At 45.2% G+C, this 14,900-nt stretch overlaps 1 protein-coding gene across 2 annotated transcripts in view; it reads left to right on the top strand.

Moving 5' to 3' along the window:
* The first annotated feature begins 2,582 nt into the window (after positions 1 to 2,582).
* The window catches only part of crybg2 (crystallin beta-gamma domain containing 2), a 28,884-nt gene continuing 16,566 nt past the window's right edge, over positions 2,583 to 14,900 (top strand). For both annotated transcript variants that reach the window (XM_044139479.1, XM_044139478.1), the window contains exons 1-4: positions 2,583 to 2,819; positions 8,615 to 8,690; positions 10,001 to 10,147; positions 10,357 to 12,104. In XM_044139479.1, the coding sequence (XP_043995414.1) occupies positions 2,647 to 2,819; positions 8,615 to 8,690; positions 10,001 to 10,147; positions 10,357 to 12,104 (2,144 nt within the window). In that variant the 5' untranslated portion in view covers positions 2,583 to 2,646. The remainder of the gene's footprint in view (positions 2,820 to 8,614; positions 8,691 to 10,000; positions 10,148 to 10,356; positions 12,105 to 14,900) is intronic.

The following is a 14,900-nucleotide window of genomic DNA, read 5'->3' as shown; positions in this document are numbered from 1 at the left end:
TTTAAGCTCTTTCTGGAGTCCAGCTCAGAATAATAATAATAATAATAATAATAATAATAATAATAATAATAATAATAATAATAATAATAATAATAATAATAATAATAATAATATCACGTTAAACTCAGCAGTAATGATGATTATGTGATCATTTGAAGTTTTATTCACTTTATTCCAGTTTGACTCTCAAACTGAAACAGATTTTTCTGAAATTTCAGATTTTAAACAGATTAAATGTATAAATTACACTCAGTATGTCAGTTTAATTTTCTAAAATTTTGCTTTTGTAAAATTTTAAAGCTGTCTGTTTCATTACATTAATGAATTTTAATCATTTAGATTTTTCAAACAGTTTTTCCTAAATACATTATTATTCTCATTGCTTTTATTATATTGTTTATGTCTGGAATGTAGTTTTGTAACAGTTGGCCCAGATTTCTAAACAGGTTAATATCACAGGATGTTTTTAGATATTTTTATAAACGTTAATTTGGTCAGAAAAGATCCAGATAATCTTCAGATTTATGAAAATAAAAGACGATTTTAAGGTTAAAGAGAAAATGTTTGATGTGTCAGATTGAAGGTTCCTCCTGAATGTACCTGTCCACAGGTGAAGATTAGCCCCGCCTCCTTCAGAGTCTTTGTCCTCGTTACTTGGAATAGGCCACAGTTGGAAAATCACCAACTATCAGTTTAACCTGAGAGCTTCAGGCTGCTTTCTGTTTGACTTCAGCAGAAAGATGTGAGGGTGATAATGCGCGCGTGCGTGTGTGTGCGTGTGCGTGCGTGTGTGCGTGTTCTCTTTCAGTTTAACTTGGCTGTTACTCACAGCATCAACTGATCCATCAGATGTTCAGCTGCAGCTGATTTCTGCTCCTGGTGGGCGGTTCCGGACGGGTCCAAAGGTTCGACTGTAAACACGAACCTGCAGCTCAGTTTAATGAGCGATGATAAAACTGCCTCGCTGGTTCTGACGGTCCAAACGCCTGACCCGGTTACAGGAAACAGCATAAAGTTTCCGTCACCTGAACGCGACCTGCAAGAAAAAAAAACAAACAACTGATGAGTTTTTGAAGTTAGTCAGAACCGGTCCGGAACCGAGCGCAGACTGGGTCAGAACCACTGAAGAACGGGATCTAAAGCATGTTTTAAAAAGAAGCCAGACCAGGTTCCAAACCTGTTTATAAAGAGGTTCGAACCGGGTCAAAAATGGGGGATAAACAGCTCTGGAATCGGTCCAAACGAAGTTAAAAAGAAAAAAAAAAGAGGCCTGAACCGGGTCCAAAACAGATGAGAAACGAACTTGTACAGTTCGGAAACGGGGCAAAGGGGCCCCATGAGGTTGGGAGTTCTGGACCGGGTCAGACATGCACAGCTCTGGTTCTGGTGGTTTCTTGTGAAGCTGACTGGACCATATCTGGTGCAACAGCAGAACTTATAAATATTATAAATAAACATCATGATGAATTTAACCATAAAGCTTTAAGGTTCTGCTCTGAACCAGTTCTGGTCGGTATGGATCTTGGTTCTGCTGAGATTCACTGAAAAGAAACCGAATCTGAACTGACCGGGTATTTTTACCGTTTATGTGCTGCGCGCATGCGTCGTAAGGACGGGGTTTACTCTGCGGCTGACTGGTCATCCTGAACTGAGCGGGAAGGAGGCGCCATCTTGAGGAGGAAAAGGGTTACTGCAGCCTGATGCAGCGAGGGGACAGAGCAGCCGACAGAGGGCGCTGTGGATCCACCCGACCTGAACCACAACTGCAGGAATTCATTAATTAACTAATTTGAGACAAGAAGATGCTTCCTGATAATTTAGTGTTTTAAAAGTAGGAATGATTTAAGGAGATCGTACCAGAATAAATAATTTCTGCTTAAAGTGACTGGAACCAACTGGAAGGAAACCAGTGAAACCAGGAAGAGACTTTTTATTTTCAATTAATTATAACGAGTTTTGCTGAATCTTTGCACAAGTCAGATCTTATATATCTAAAAAATATATTTAGGTTATTTTATCAGAATTATGACTAGTCAGAAAAAGCTACTGTAGATGTCTTGGATTAAACCTAGTGCTAAATCTGACGTCATTTATATCGAGCAAAAATATAATTAGAAATACCTTAATTAATTTACATTCATGAACCAGATTCAGATATATGAATGTGGTGAAGCTGATTCTATGTTAAATCGGCCTGCCATACTGACCCATATTCAGTTAGCACAAACTAAAACGTTTTTCTGTTAGACTCGTTTGTTTATCATTTACAGACAATAAAATTATTTTAATATTTATCTTCACGATAAAGCAGCAGCTGGAGAGCTAGAGTGACGTCATGCCTGCGGCAGCTCTGATTGGTGGGTTTATGCAACTTTTAAAATGAATGAATACGAAAATAAATTCTGAAGATTCTGTTGGTGGTGCAGAACCAGAGGATCCTGATCCCGGGTCTAGATCCGGGCTTTTCAACAGCAGCTGTCTCTGCCAGGTGTGTGTGTGTGTGTGTGTGTGTGTGTGTGAGAGAGAGGGATGGGGGGGGGGGGTTCCGGGTGAGGGGCGTGGCCCGCACCTGAGCGTCGGTTCTGCTCAAAGAGCAGCAGCAGCAGCAGCAGCTGTCATCTGCAGCAGCAGCCTGAAGCAGCCGACATGGAGGAGAAGAAGAAGAAGAAGTCCTCCAGGAAGTCTTTGAGAACTCTGTTCTCCAGAACCGAACCGGTTCCGGACGAGTCTGCGCAGAAACAGCACGACAGGAAGAAGTTCAAGTTCCCGAAGCTGAAGATGAAAACGAAGATGGAGGCAGAGAGGCAGCAGGAGGTCCGGTAGGTTCTGTTGGTTCGGATGGGTCCAGCGCCTGTAAACATGCTGGTGACGTCACGGCGCGCAGCAGCTGCTCCTGTCAGCCACCTTATCACTTCCGGTCAAACTTAACGTGGTGGTGCTTCTGGTTCCGGCTCTGTTTGGGTCAGATTTGACCTCAGTAAGGTGGGAGGCCGCTTGTCCAGCAGAACCAGAACCAGAACCAATCAGTACAGAGATTCGGGTTGTTTTTAGAGTCTGAGCGGATTCGGCCGGGTTGCCTCAGCTGGTTCTGGCTGGTTCCTGGAGGTCTGGAAGGTTCTAAAATGGTTCTAAAATGATTAACGTAGCCACCTTGACTCAGCCTGTGACTCTGTGGTTTCAGACACCAGACCAGAAAGGCAGCATGTTGGTGCTTCCACAACCTCTGTGTGGGGTCAAAGGTTCTGAGCAGTTTGGACTCCAAACGGTTCTGAATGAAAGTTACTCAATGGAGATGACCTTTGACCTGTGGTCTTCCCTCCATCATGGAGGTCTCAGCTGCACCTTGTGTTTCTTAAATGAAGTTCAGATTTTAGATTATCTGTCATCCCACATCACTACTCTGCCTCTACTGTGCCTCCCTGAACTTACTGAGCTTCCTCCTCATCTTGATGTCGGTTCTGGAGCTGCAGGTGGGCGTACGCTAGCCGCCCTGAGCTCGCCGCCCTGAGCCTGCCGCCCTGAGCCTGCCGCCCTGAGCTCGCCGCCCTGAGCCTGCCGCCCTGAGCTCGCCGCCCTGAGCTCGCCGCCCTGAGCCTATTTAATTGATTTGCGTCTGTTTCTTTAAGCTCAGGAAATGTTTGGAAAGCTTCAGGAAACGGGACACACCGGTTGTCATGGTGACCCCCACCTTTGTGTGGGCAATAGTGGGCTGGTTCTGATATGTAGACATTAAATATGAGGAACTGGAACCGGGCAGAACTTCTCTGCAGAAAACTTTAGAGACACAAACAGAGACACAGAGTTTAGTGTGCATTCAGTCATATTTTCAGCTTTACAGTGTTTCAAATTATTATGCAAATTGGATTTAAGTGTCGGAAAGATACATTTTTTTGTTGTGTTATTAAATGTATAGATGGTTTTGTATCTTTGAATCACTGTCATTAATTTCAGAGCAGTTTGTCTGATGAGATCAATTAAAGGAAATCTACTTAAGAAGGATGTTCCACATTATTAATCAGGCCACAGGTTTCAACCAATATGGGAAAGAGAAACAATCTCTGCTGATGAAAATCATCAGATAGTGCAGTGCCGTATGATAAGGTATGAAAACATGAGATATTAATGAAAACTGAAGCGTTTTCGTTCTGTGAAGAGATTTATGGCTGATTCAAAACCAAGATGGTTTCTACAGATGAAGGCAGAATGAGGAAAGTTTCTGTTGGACACATTGATGGGATCCAGAATCAAATGTTAAAATGTCCTTAAAAAGCAGCAAACAGTTATTAGAAGCTGCTGGAGCCTCCAGAGGATTGAGGCTCTTATTGGGAAATTCAACAGAAACTTTCCACAAACTCAAAGTTAAAGGATGAAGAATTGTTCTGTTAACATGGAACCGGGTCTGTTAACATGGAACCGGTTCTGTTAACATGGAACCGGTTCTGTTAAGATGTTTCTGATTGAAATAGATTTGATTTTAGTCCATGTGATGCTGCACATTCACAGAATGACCATTTGTAGTTTTTTTATAATCCATAAAATGTTATAAAATCTGCTGTGCAGAATAATGTGGAACATTTTGAGTTTTTAATTTAAGTCCTGTTTTCATGGGGATCTTTGTTCAGTAAAATTAGATTTATACTGTAATAGTTCATAACTTGATAATTATACTGACCATCATTTGCTTTGAACATTTAGAAAAATCTGAGAAAAAATCACCAGCATAATAATTTGGAACATGATTTATTGATATAAAGTTTATTTGTTTAGCAGATTTCAGCAGCAAGTCAGTTCAAAGTGCTTCATGTCATTAAAACAAAAATAAAATGTCATAAAAACAAATCACAGTTTAACTGAGAAACCAGAAACAAACATTAAATTTAATCATCAATAAACATGAAATATGTAATAATGCTTTCCTTGAACAAACACTGGAGAAAATACTGAAACTAGATCATCAATATATGGAAAGTTTAAAAAAATCATCTGGAATTTATCATAACAATAAATCAAAACTTTTATCATGATAAAAGAAACAATAAAAAACATGGAAAACAAAATGTTTTTCCCAAAGATCTGCAGCAGAACTGGTGTTTTTATCAATATTCAATAATTATTGACTGTAAATCAGCTTCTGTTTTACTAAAAAGTTCTTTAAGTTGCTTTTGTTTGAAGTCTAATCAGATATTTGCACTAAAACTAGACAAAGGTTGAGGTTCCACAATTCAACTGATCTGAATCTTTATTTTGTTTATGAATTTTTCTCTGATGAATTGTGGATCTGCAGAGATTTAATCTGTTGATACTCTGAGGTTAAGCTGCAGGATTAGCTGTAATCCCGGCTCTGGGCCTTTTACCTGCGGGGTGATGCTGCGGGCGGTTCTGTGTGGACCCACCCTGACGGAGGAACCTGCCTCTCTGCATGCCTGATGCTTTCACAAGCAGCTGCTAACGAGCCGACAAAGAGAGTCTTTGTCTCCGGATCGCTTCGTTAGTTTCTGTCTTCTGCTGTGAGTCACTTCCTCTGGAATGAGTCGCACAAACAGAACGACATCCTCATCATCCTCATCATCCTCATCATCCTCATCATCCTCTTCATCCTCATCATCCTCATCATCCTCTTCATCCTCTTCATCCTCATCATCCTCTTCATCCTCATCATCCTCTTCATCCTCATCATCCTCTTCATCCTCATCATCCTCATCATCCTCACCCAGCCACGATGAAGGCCGACAGTTTGTGCTTTTAAAGGAACATTCTGGAAGATTTCTGCAGCTCCTGATTGAGTCAGAACCAACTGGACCCAAACCGAACCAACTGGACCCAAAACGAACCAGCTGGACCCAAAACGAACAAACTGGACCCAAAACGAACCAGCTGGACCCAAAACGAAGCAACCCAACTGGACCCAAAACGAACCAGCTGGACCCAAAACAAACCAACTGGACCCAAAACGAACCAACTGGACCCAAAACGAAGCAACTGTGACTCTGAAGTTTCGACCTGAGGCTGATCTGGTTGGTCATTAACTTTATGACCAGGCTGAGAAGAGACACAAACTGTTATCAGATCAGAGCTGCAGCAGCTGCAGCAGTTTGAGTCTCCTGAGGTTTTTCTGTCCGTGTTGTTCTGGCCCAGTTGGTCTGGTTGGTTCTGGTTCTGGCAGCTTTCAGACATCGGATCCTTTAACCAGGTGGATCCTGGTTTATTGAACCCTTTATCCTAAAATAAATCATATTCTGTTTAAGGTTTTCAAAGTTCATCTCTATGGTTACAGAGAATAATAAACTGAGATAAAAATCTCTGGAAATAATATTTAATAGAAATAATCACGTCGTCTTTGTCTGATGTTCCTCCGATGGAGACGAAGCGTCAAAATATCTGAGAGAAACGAGTTTCAGATATCAATTTTAATATTGTTGCATCCAGTATCACTCTTTCTAATAACTGCTGCAGTATTTTCCCTTTGTCTTCTACACTATATTATTATTATTTCTTTATATTTAGATTTAATGTGAACTTTTTCATCTGTTGCTGCTGTCAGACCTTCTGTTTATATTCTGTTCCTAAAAATTTAGAATATTTACCTTTAACATTAAATGACAAAAATCAATGTAGTAATAAAATAAAAAGCTGAATATGAATCTTTAGAGCAGATTTTGAAAACAACCAACATGGCGTCATGTTTGAGTCAACGTAAAGAATCCGAACTTTTTTACGAAACGACGCCTGGACTCTCCTTCACCAGGCAGTCTGTCGGCTTCTATTTACGGCGGTCCAAACGGGTTCTGTTACAGCACGGTGTCACATTTCACTGCGCCTGCAGAGGAAACACTTTCTCTCCACAGCCACTTCCTGTTGGACGGCCTTCACTCGCTCACGTTCTTTCTGTGACAGTCAGCTGTTGAAAGTTCAAACATGGAAAGTCTGAGTGTTTCCTGCTTGTTGACATGCAAACACTTGGCAGCTGCAACAGATCTGCAACTCGTCCTGCTATCTGGGAACGCGTGGGGACCAGTGGGAACGCGTGGGGACCAGTGGGAACGCGTGGGGACCAGTGGGAACGCGTGGGGACCAGTGGGAACGCGTGGGGACCAGTGGGAACGCGTGGGGACCAGTGGGAACGCGTGGGGACTGAGCTATAAACTGCTGGCCTTTCATCAGATTTCCTGTTTGGTGTCAAAAGAAGGTCAAAGGTCAACCCTACCGACAGAGAGAAATCCCGGACGATAGAGAAGGAACTGGGCCTGGAAGAAGATTCCTGTTTGACGATGACATGATGATTTAATGCAGAAAATCTGATGTTCTCTAAACCTAAAAACAATTCAAGATGGAGGCCATTTTTCAGGAGTCATCGAGGGAAATTTAGTTTTGCACTTAATTTTCCAATATTTATCACAGACAAATAATTTTTATGTCAAATCACACACAAAAATTATATGTATTTATTTTTTCATTTTTCTAAATGGCTGCCTTTGCTGTCATGGAAAATTTTTTATTTTTTTTAAATAAATTCACTAATTAAGTTAATGTGTTTGTTAGATCACAAACTACATATTCTGGGGTTGCTGTGGTGGCGCAGAGGGAAAGCACAACCCACGTATTGAGGCCCTAGTCCTCGTGACGGTGGTCGCAGGTTCGATTCCCAGCCTGGTGACATTTGCCGCATGTTTTCCTTCTTTCTCATTATCCTGTTTCCTGTTGAACTACTTTCAAATAAAGGCCACTAAAACCTTTAAAACAAACAAAAACAAACTAAATATTCTAAAATATAGAAATCATAAGCATATTCTTGATCATGTATTTCCTTTTTTTTGGTGGACATTTTTCAAAATGGCTAACAAAACGTTAGATTCTCTTAGCAGCAAGTCACTAAATACAAATCTCAGCTCCACTAAACACATAACACATTAGCATAAGCTAAAGTTAAACCATTAAACACACAAAAATCACAGGAAGCTGATGTTAAACCACTAAATACATTTTTAAAAATTAACATAAAAGCTAAATGCAGCAGCTAACACAAACTGCGTAATACATAAAAGTAGCAAAAACTAAGCTGCTAAACAAAAAATTTGAAGAAACTGACACTAAACTGTGGAACACATTTAAAAGATTAAAATAAGCTAATGCTAAAATTAGTAGCTCAGATTGAACTGCCCAATAAATTAAAAAATTAGCAGAACCTATGCTACACTGCTAAAAGCAAAACTAACGTTAAGCCACTAAGTGCAAAAGCTAATACAAAACTGCTTGATACATTTTTAAAAAATTAGCAGAAGGTACCACTGAACTGCTAAACAAAACAATGAGAAGAAGCTAATGCTAACAAGCTGCTCAGTTTCTGATTTTACTGCATATCATCACTGTAAAGTTGTATGAACAGAACGACCAAAGTAGAAAACACGATGTGGCATAAAGTTCATCCTAGACATGAAAACAGGAAATATTTTATAGCAATAATTTATTGAAAAGGATAAAAAATGGTGGCCATCTTGAAAAACGGTTGTCACCCTGAAATTCAAGTGGCTAAAAGGAAAAATTAAAAATATAAAACGTTATTTTTATGTCTGTAATCAGATTATTGCAGTAATAATCTGACGTGTTTCTTCTTCAGGACTCCAGAGGACGACGACAGTCTGGCCTCCCTGAAGAAGACTTCCTCTGTCTGCGCCACCGAGTCCAGGTCAAAGGTCAGTGAAGCTCACTACCTCCTGCTAACACAGGTGACAGAAACTAGAACCGGTTTTCTGAGGTCCAGATGTGTTTCAGCGATGTGTTTGGGTGCAGTGGGTGTTTCCGGCGCTGAGTGGCTCAGGGCTCCTTCAGGTGACCCGGAATCAGAACCATCTTGATCCAGGATGTTCTCCATCCGGGCCGAACCAAGAACTTCTCCTGGTTCTGCTGGTTTCTGTGGGTTTTCAGTTTGACCAGCAGAGGGCGCCACTGCTTTACTCTGCGGCGTCCTGCCGTTGCAGCAGAACTTCTTTTCTGGGTCGAAATGTTCTGCAAACAGAACCAAAACAGGTTCGGTTCTGCTGGTGGTGTGTGGTTCTGTCAGTCCGGTTCTGCTCAGAACTCAGCAGTCGGGTCCAAACTCAAACCGAGCAGAGAGAGAAAACTACAATCTGGTGGTGAAACTGCAGGTTCTGAGAACCGGGCCGGGTCAGAACTGCAAGGAGGTTCTGGTGCCTCTGGAGTTATTTCTGCATCTGGATCCAGCCATCCAACCATTTACCTCTCCATCCTCTCCTCCTCCATCCTCTCATCCCTCCATCCTCTCATCCCTCCATCCTCTCATCCCTCCATCTTCTCATCCCTCCATCCTCTCATCCCTCCATCTTCTCCTCCTCCATCCTCTCCTCCATCCTCTCCTCCTCCATCCTCTCCTCCTCCATCCTCTCATCCCTCCATCCTCTCATCCCTCCTTCCTCTCATCCTCCATCCTCTCATCCCTCCTTCCTCTCCTCCTCCATCCTCTCATCCCTCCATCCTCTCCTCCTCCATCCCTCCTTCCTCTCCTCCATCCTCTCATCCCTCCATCTTCTCCTCCTCCATCTTCTCATCCCTCCATCCTCTCATCCCTCCTTCCTCTCCTCCATCCTCTCATCCCTCCATCTTCTCATCCCTCCATCCTCTCATCCCTCCTTCCTCTCCTCCTCCATCTTCTCATCCCTCCATCCTCTCATCCCTCCTTCATCTTCTCATCCCTCCATCCTCTCATCCCTCCATCCTCTCCTCCTCCATCCTCTCATCCCTCCATCTTCTCATCCCTCCATCCTCTCATCCCTCCTTCCTCTCCTCCATCTTCTCATCCCTCCATCTTCTCATCCCTCCTTCCTCTCATCCCTCCATCCTCTCCTCCTCCATCCTCTCCTCCTCCATCTTCTCATCCCTCCATCCTCTCATCCCTCCTTCCTCTCCCCCTCCTTCCTCTCCTCCATCCTCTCATCCCTCCTTCCTCTCCTCTATCCTCTCATCCCTCCTTCCTCTCCTCCTCCAGGTTCTCCTCAGTTACTCGGACTTGGATCTCACGTCTCCGCGTCGTTTTGCTTCGTTCTCTTTCGGCCTGAGGAAGAGGAGGAGGAGGGATGAAGAGGAATTCTCCAGGAGCGCCTTTGGTCTCCATAGCAACCAGCTGGAGGAGGAGGTAACACCTTGACCCGGTCTGATGGTTCAGGTCCATCCGAACAGAACCTGGAGCTTCTCTGGTTCTGAACTTTCTGAAACGATTTTAGAATTTTAAAAAATCAGAAAGTTCTGGTTCTGGTCCAGAACGGCTGGTTCTGCTGGGATGGACTCTGTGGTTCTGTTTCCCTCCAGATGTTTTAATCCGAACCTGTCTCTCCTCTCCCTCAGAACCCCGTCTCTCGCCTGGATCTGGACCGGGCCGACCCGAAAACCCGGTTCAGTTTGTCTCAACCCGAACTCGATACCAGCGGAACCTTCGACATCCCGTCTCCCCCTGCCCCGTCCTCCAACCGGGCCGAACCGCTCTCCTTCACTGCAGGGTCGTTAACCAGAACCCGACCAGAACCGGAGGAGATTCTCTCCAACAGAACCTCCAGAACTCTGATCACCTCCAACCCGGAGTTTCCGGTTCCGACGGCCCGAACACACGTCCCGACTGTTCCCGACCTCCGGTCCAAACAGGCAGAACCAGGTGCGGACCAGAACCTCACCTCATCCACTGCATCGAGAAACGGGGATGGTTCTGATGGTCCGAGTCCGGATCCAGAACCTCACGGTACCTCAGGACCCCGGACTGTGGTTCTGGAGCAGCGGACCGGTTCCTCCAGGCGGGACTCGGGTTCAACTCTGGGCGAACCGGAACCTGAAGAAGCGTTAACACTCTCTATGATCCCAGAACCGGAACCGGGCAGCTCCGAACCGAACCCGACGGTACCAGGTGAAGGTACCAAGCTGGACCTAAAAGTAACAGTTGAACTTTCTGAACTGGACCCGGCAGCACCCGCTGAAGGTTTTGACCCAGAACCAGCTAAATGTTCTGATCCAGAACCGAACCCACCGGTACCAGCTGAAAGTTCTGTACTGGACCTGATGGTACCTGCTGTCTCAGCTGCAGGTTCTGACCCTGAACCGGACGCGGTGGTACCGCCTGCCCGCCCTGGTTCGGGTCGGGATTCGGTGTTCGGAACTCTCTATAATTCTCTGTTTCCTCCTCGGTTCTTCCTGGTTCGGTCTCCAGACCGGGTCCCAGAACCAGAACCGCCTGGGGTCCAGACCCTCCCTCTACTGTCACCGGGCCCCGGCGCAGGTTTTTCCGGTTCTACTGAAACCAAACCGAGCCGTGTGATTCGGGTTCGGACCGCTTCTCCGGTTACCGCAGAGTCTCCGGGGACTGACTCTCGGGTTTCCGGCTCTGAACCCAGACTGGTTCCGGTCGGACGGCCGATCGCAGCAGACTGCTTGCCTCCGGATCGCGGAATGAACGTTCAGGACTTCTCCGAACCTCCCGAACCGGACCGGGCTCTGAGTCCGGCCTACCTAAGCGTCGGTTCGGACGACGGCGGAGAGCTTTACTTCAGCGCCCCGGAGGAAACCCCGGAGAGCGGAGAGGAGGCGGACCTGCGGGACGGCGGGGGGGATTTTGAGACCCCCAGAGGTCAGAGGTCAGAGGAGAAAGCAGAAACAGCCTCGGCACAGGTGAGAGTGTGGGAGGAGCCGGAGCCACCGGTTCCGCAGGTAAACAGGCTGCAGGAATGCGGCTCGGCCCCGCCCGCCGCCGGTGCGCCGGCGGAGGGAAACCAGGCCGCAGAAACCGAAGATTCCGCTCAGAAAGCCCCGAACCTGCCGGGACCGGTTCTGGTTTCTGACCCCAGGAGAACCGAGGAAATCCGAGAGGAGCTGCGAGTCCGGCCGCCAGGAGAGGAAGAGGAGGAGGAAGAGGAACGCGCCTTCACGCGTCCTGCAGCGGGGGGGACGCCTGACGCCGCCGGCCGTCCCGAGGGGGCGGGGATCAGAACGAGCCGCGTTAACGGAGCCGCCGCCACGCAGCGACAGGTGTCAGACCTGACGTCGGCTCTGGACGGACGTAGACCGCCTGGACCGCATCCCGCCCGCGCCGCGGCTCATCTGGACGGCAGGTGAGTCTGATCCATTCAGCAGAGCCGAGACTGCCAGGATTTAAACATCCCGGTCCGGTTCACACTCAGGCCGGTTCTGTTAACCAGCGGGAAAACAAAACTGCTAAAACCCGAACATGATGTTCTGGTCTGGGCTCAGTCCGAAGAGTCTGCGTTGGGTTTTCGTTTTACTGACGGTTCGTTCAGAAAATCCGGTTCTGATCCGAGATTCAGGCTGCAGGAGGATTCTTCTCTTAAAACTGAAATCAGGAAAATCATTAAAAAAGCAAAAAGTTTGTTTTGTTTCTGCTGCAGCTGATTTAACTTTTTATGCCTGAAGCTCTTCTGATCATGAAGGTAAAATGTGTTTTTCCATCATTTCCATGAAAAAGTTATGGATTTTCCTGGAGGGGATGTGGCCCTGAAGGCAGCAGGCGTTGCTTTAGAATCTGAAGTGTCCCGGTATCCTGGCCCAGATCATGATACTTCTCCTACCAGCCGGTTCTGGAGGGTCTGGACTCCTTGGTGGTTTCTCCGCAGATGGAGGAACCCGAACATCCTTCGCATCTTTACGGTTTGAACTCCGTGCTGGTACCGGGTCGGTTCCGTCTTTCGGAACATCGTAAAGCCTTCATAGCTGCAGCTGTTCTGCTCCTACCTGCAGCTCATTTGCATTTAGTTTGCAGTGCAGCTGCGCCGAGTGACGCGCCGCTGCAGGAATGCGGCTCGGGGCGGCAGCTGTCAGGAAGACCCGCTGGTTCCCACAGCCGCTGAGAGCCGATCCGCGTTCACGACCCGATCCGCGTTCACGACCCACTCAAACGTCTCTGTTCGGCCTTAAACTGAAATGGGATCATTAACGGTCCGATAAAGTTCTGATAAATGAGTGAAAGTCATGAAATGCCCTGAGGCTGAAGCTCCAGCGGTCCGGTTTATCCGCTCTGATGTTTCATGAAGCCTCTGTGTTCTGGGAGACATTTTGTTCAACAGAGCGACTCTTCCTTCAGGTGATCCGTTGATGGTTGGGGGAGGAAGAGGTCAGGAAGGGGACGGGATGTTCCTGGGAAGAACCGAAATGGGAACAGTGTGGCGCCAAAACAATACCATCAAGATGACTGCTGGTCAGATGTTCTGTATTTAACATAAAGCCTGAAAAGAATCAGAAAGCACAAAGTAGGAGTGAAAAATCCATTTAAATCTATTTAATCACATTTTTGAAGATTGAATGTTTGGGAAAGTTTAACTTGTTCCAAGAGATGCCAGCTTTTATTTATTTGGACTTTGAATTCAGGTTAACTTTATAACTAATATTAGGGCCAGGCTACGATTTTACTTTATTATTATGACAATAAAGACATAATATTAGAAGATTAAAGTCGTTATATTGCCAGGATAAAGTCATATTTTATGAGAACTTGAACACAAAAAAATAGAAAATTGAAATGAGGAATTTTGAGCATCTTGTTTATTTATACTTTGGTATAAGTTTATGGATAATAGAAATAATTCATATTTTAACAGCATCAAATTATCAGCAGTCAGACTTTGAAACAATTGTGCAAACTGAGTGTTTCTAAGAAATAATAAGAAATAATGAAGACTTTATTAGACACTGTGAGCATTAGACTGACATGAAGGAGTCTTTATGAATGTCTGTTAAAATTATTTTGTAAATCATGATACTTTAATGCAAAGTTGGCATTTTTAATGGCAGCTTTTAGAGCAACTTTGCATTAAGTGTCATAACTGACTGATGGCAGTCAGACGTTGATGAAGACTCCTCCGTGTTCACGTCAGTCGTATAAAGTGCTACTGAAACAACTCCTCAAACTGAGCTGCTCACGTCAGATCTTTATAAATCAAAGCTTTTTTTTCTCAAAATTTTTTCTTTTCAGTTAAAATTGTTTTTATTCTGCTAATATTACTTTATTCTCGAAATTAAGCAAAGATTCTCACAGTCCGCCCCTGAAACGACTCAGAATGGATGACTGAAATAAAAGCCGTCATTGGGCCATGAAGAGGTTCTGTCATAAAAATTAAGAAAACAGCCATTTTTTATTTTAAGTTGTATTTATGACTAAAAAAACTAAAATGTAATCTGCATGTAAAATTATTCAGCATTTTGACTTCAGAGGAGCAGTTTGTTTGGCAGCCACTAGATGGCAGCATTTGGTGCTGTTGCAGCCTTGAGACCCCTGGTTCAGAAACTCCTTGTGTCTGGTTTCTGTTGGGACCAGAACCGATGTTCTGGTCCTGCCTGCTTGTTTTCTGACTCTGGTCCTGACCCTCCACCCCATCATGGCTCCTTGCACCTGAAACAACAGCTTCATGCTTTAGCTGCCTGGATGATGAGGAGGTATTCAGAGCCACACCTGGTCCACATTCCTCCTCACTGCAGGAGCCCCAGACCAGATCCTTCATCCTCTCATCCTCCAAACCTGCTTCACTGGAAGCGTCACAAAGTTCTGAGGTCGCTCAGTTTGGGTTGGCTTCATGGTGAAACGTCTCCAGTCCTCCAAACCCAGCAGGATCAAGAAACTTCTTCTGATTCAGAAGACGATTAATCGGATCAATCGTTCCAGAATCCATCCACAGTCCACCCCTGAAACAACTCACCCTCATCCCTAGTGGGGTCATGGGAGCTGCTGCCTCTCCGACAAACATTACAGGTGAGAGGCGGGGTCACCTGGACGGGTCACCTGGACGGGTCACCAGTCTGTCGCAGGGCAACACGGAGACAGACAGGACAAACAACACACACACACACCAATTACTGTCATGCTGTTGCTGTGTGCTGGAGAACCCAGCATGCACAGG

The sequence above is a fragment of the Gambusia affinis genome, linkage group LG14 (assembly GCF_019740435.1).
Source record: "Gambusia affinis linkage group LG14, SWU_Gaff_1.0, whole genome shotgun sequence".
NCBI lineage: Eukaryota > Metazoa > Chordata > Actinopteri > Cyprinodontiformes > Poeciliidae > Gambusia > Gambusia affinis.
This window is presented reverse-complemented; position numbering and strand designations above follow the sequence as displayed.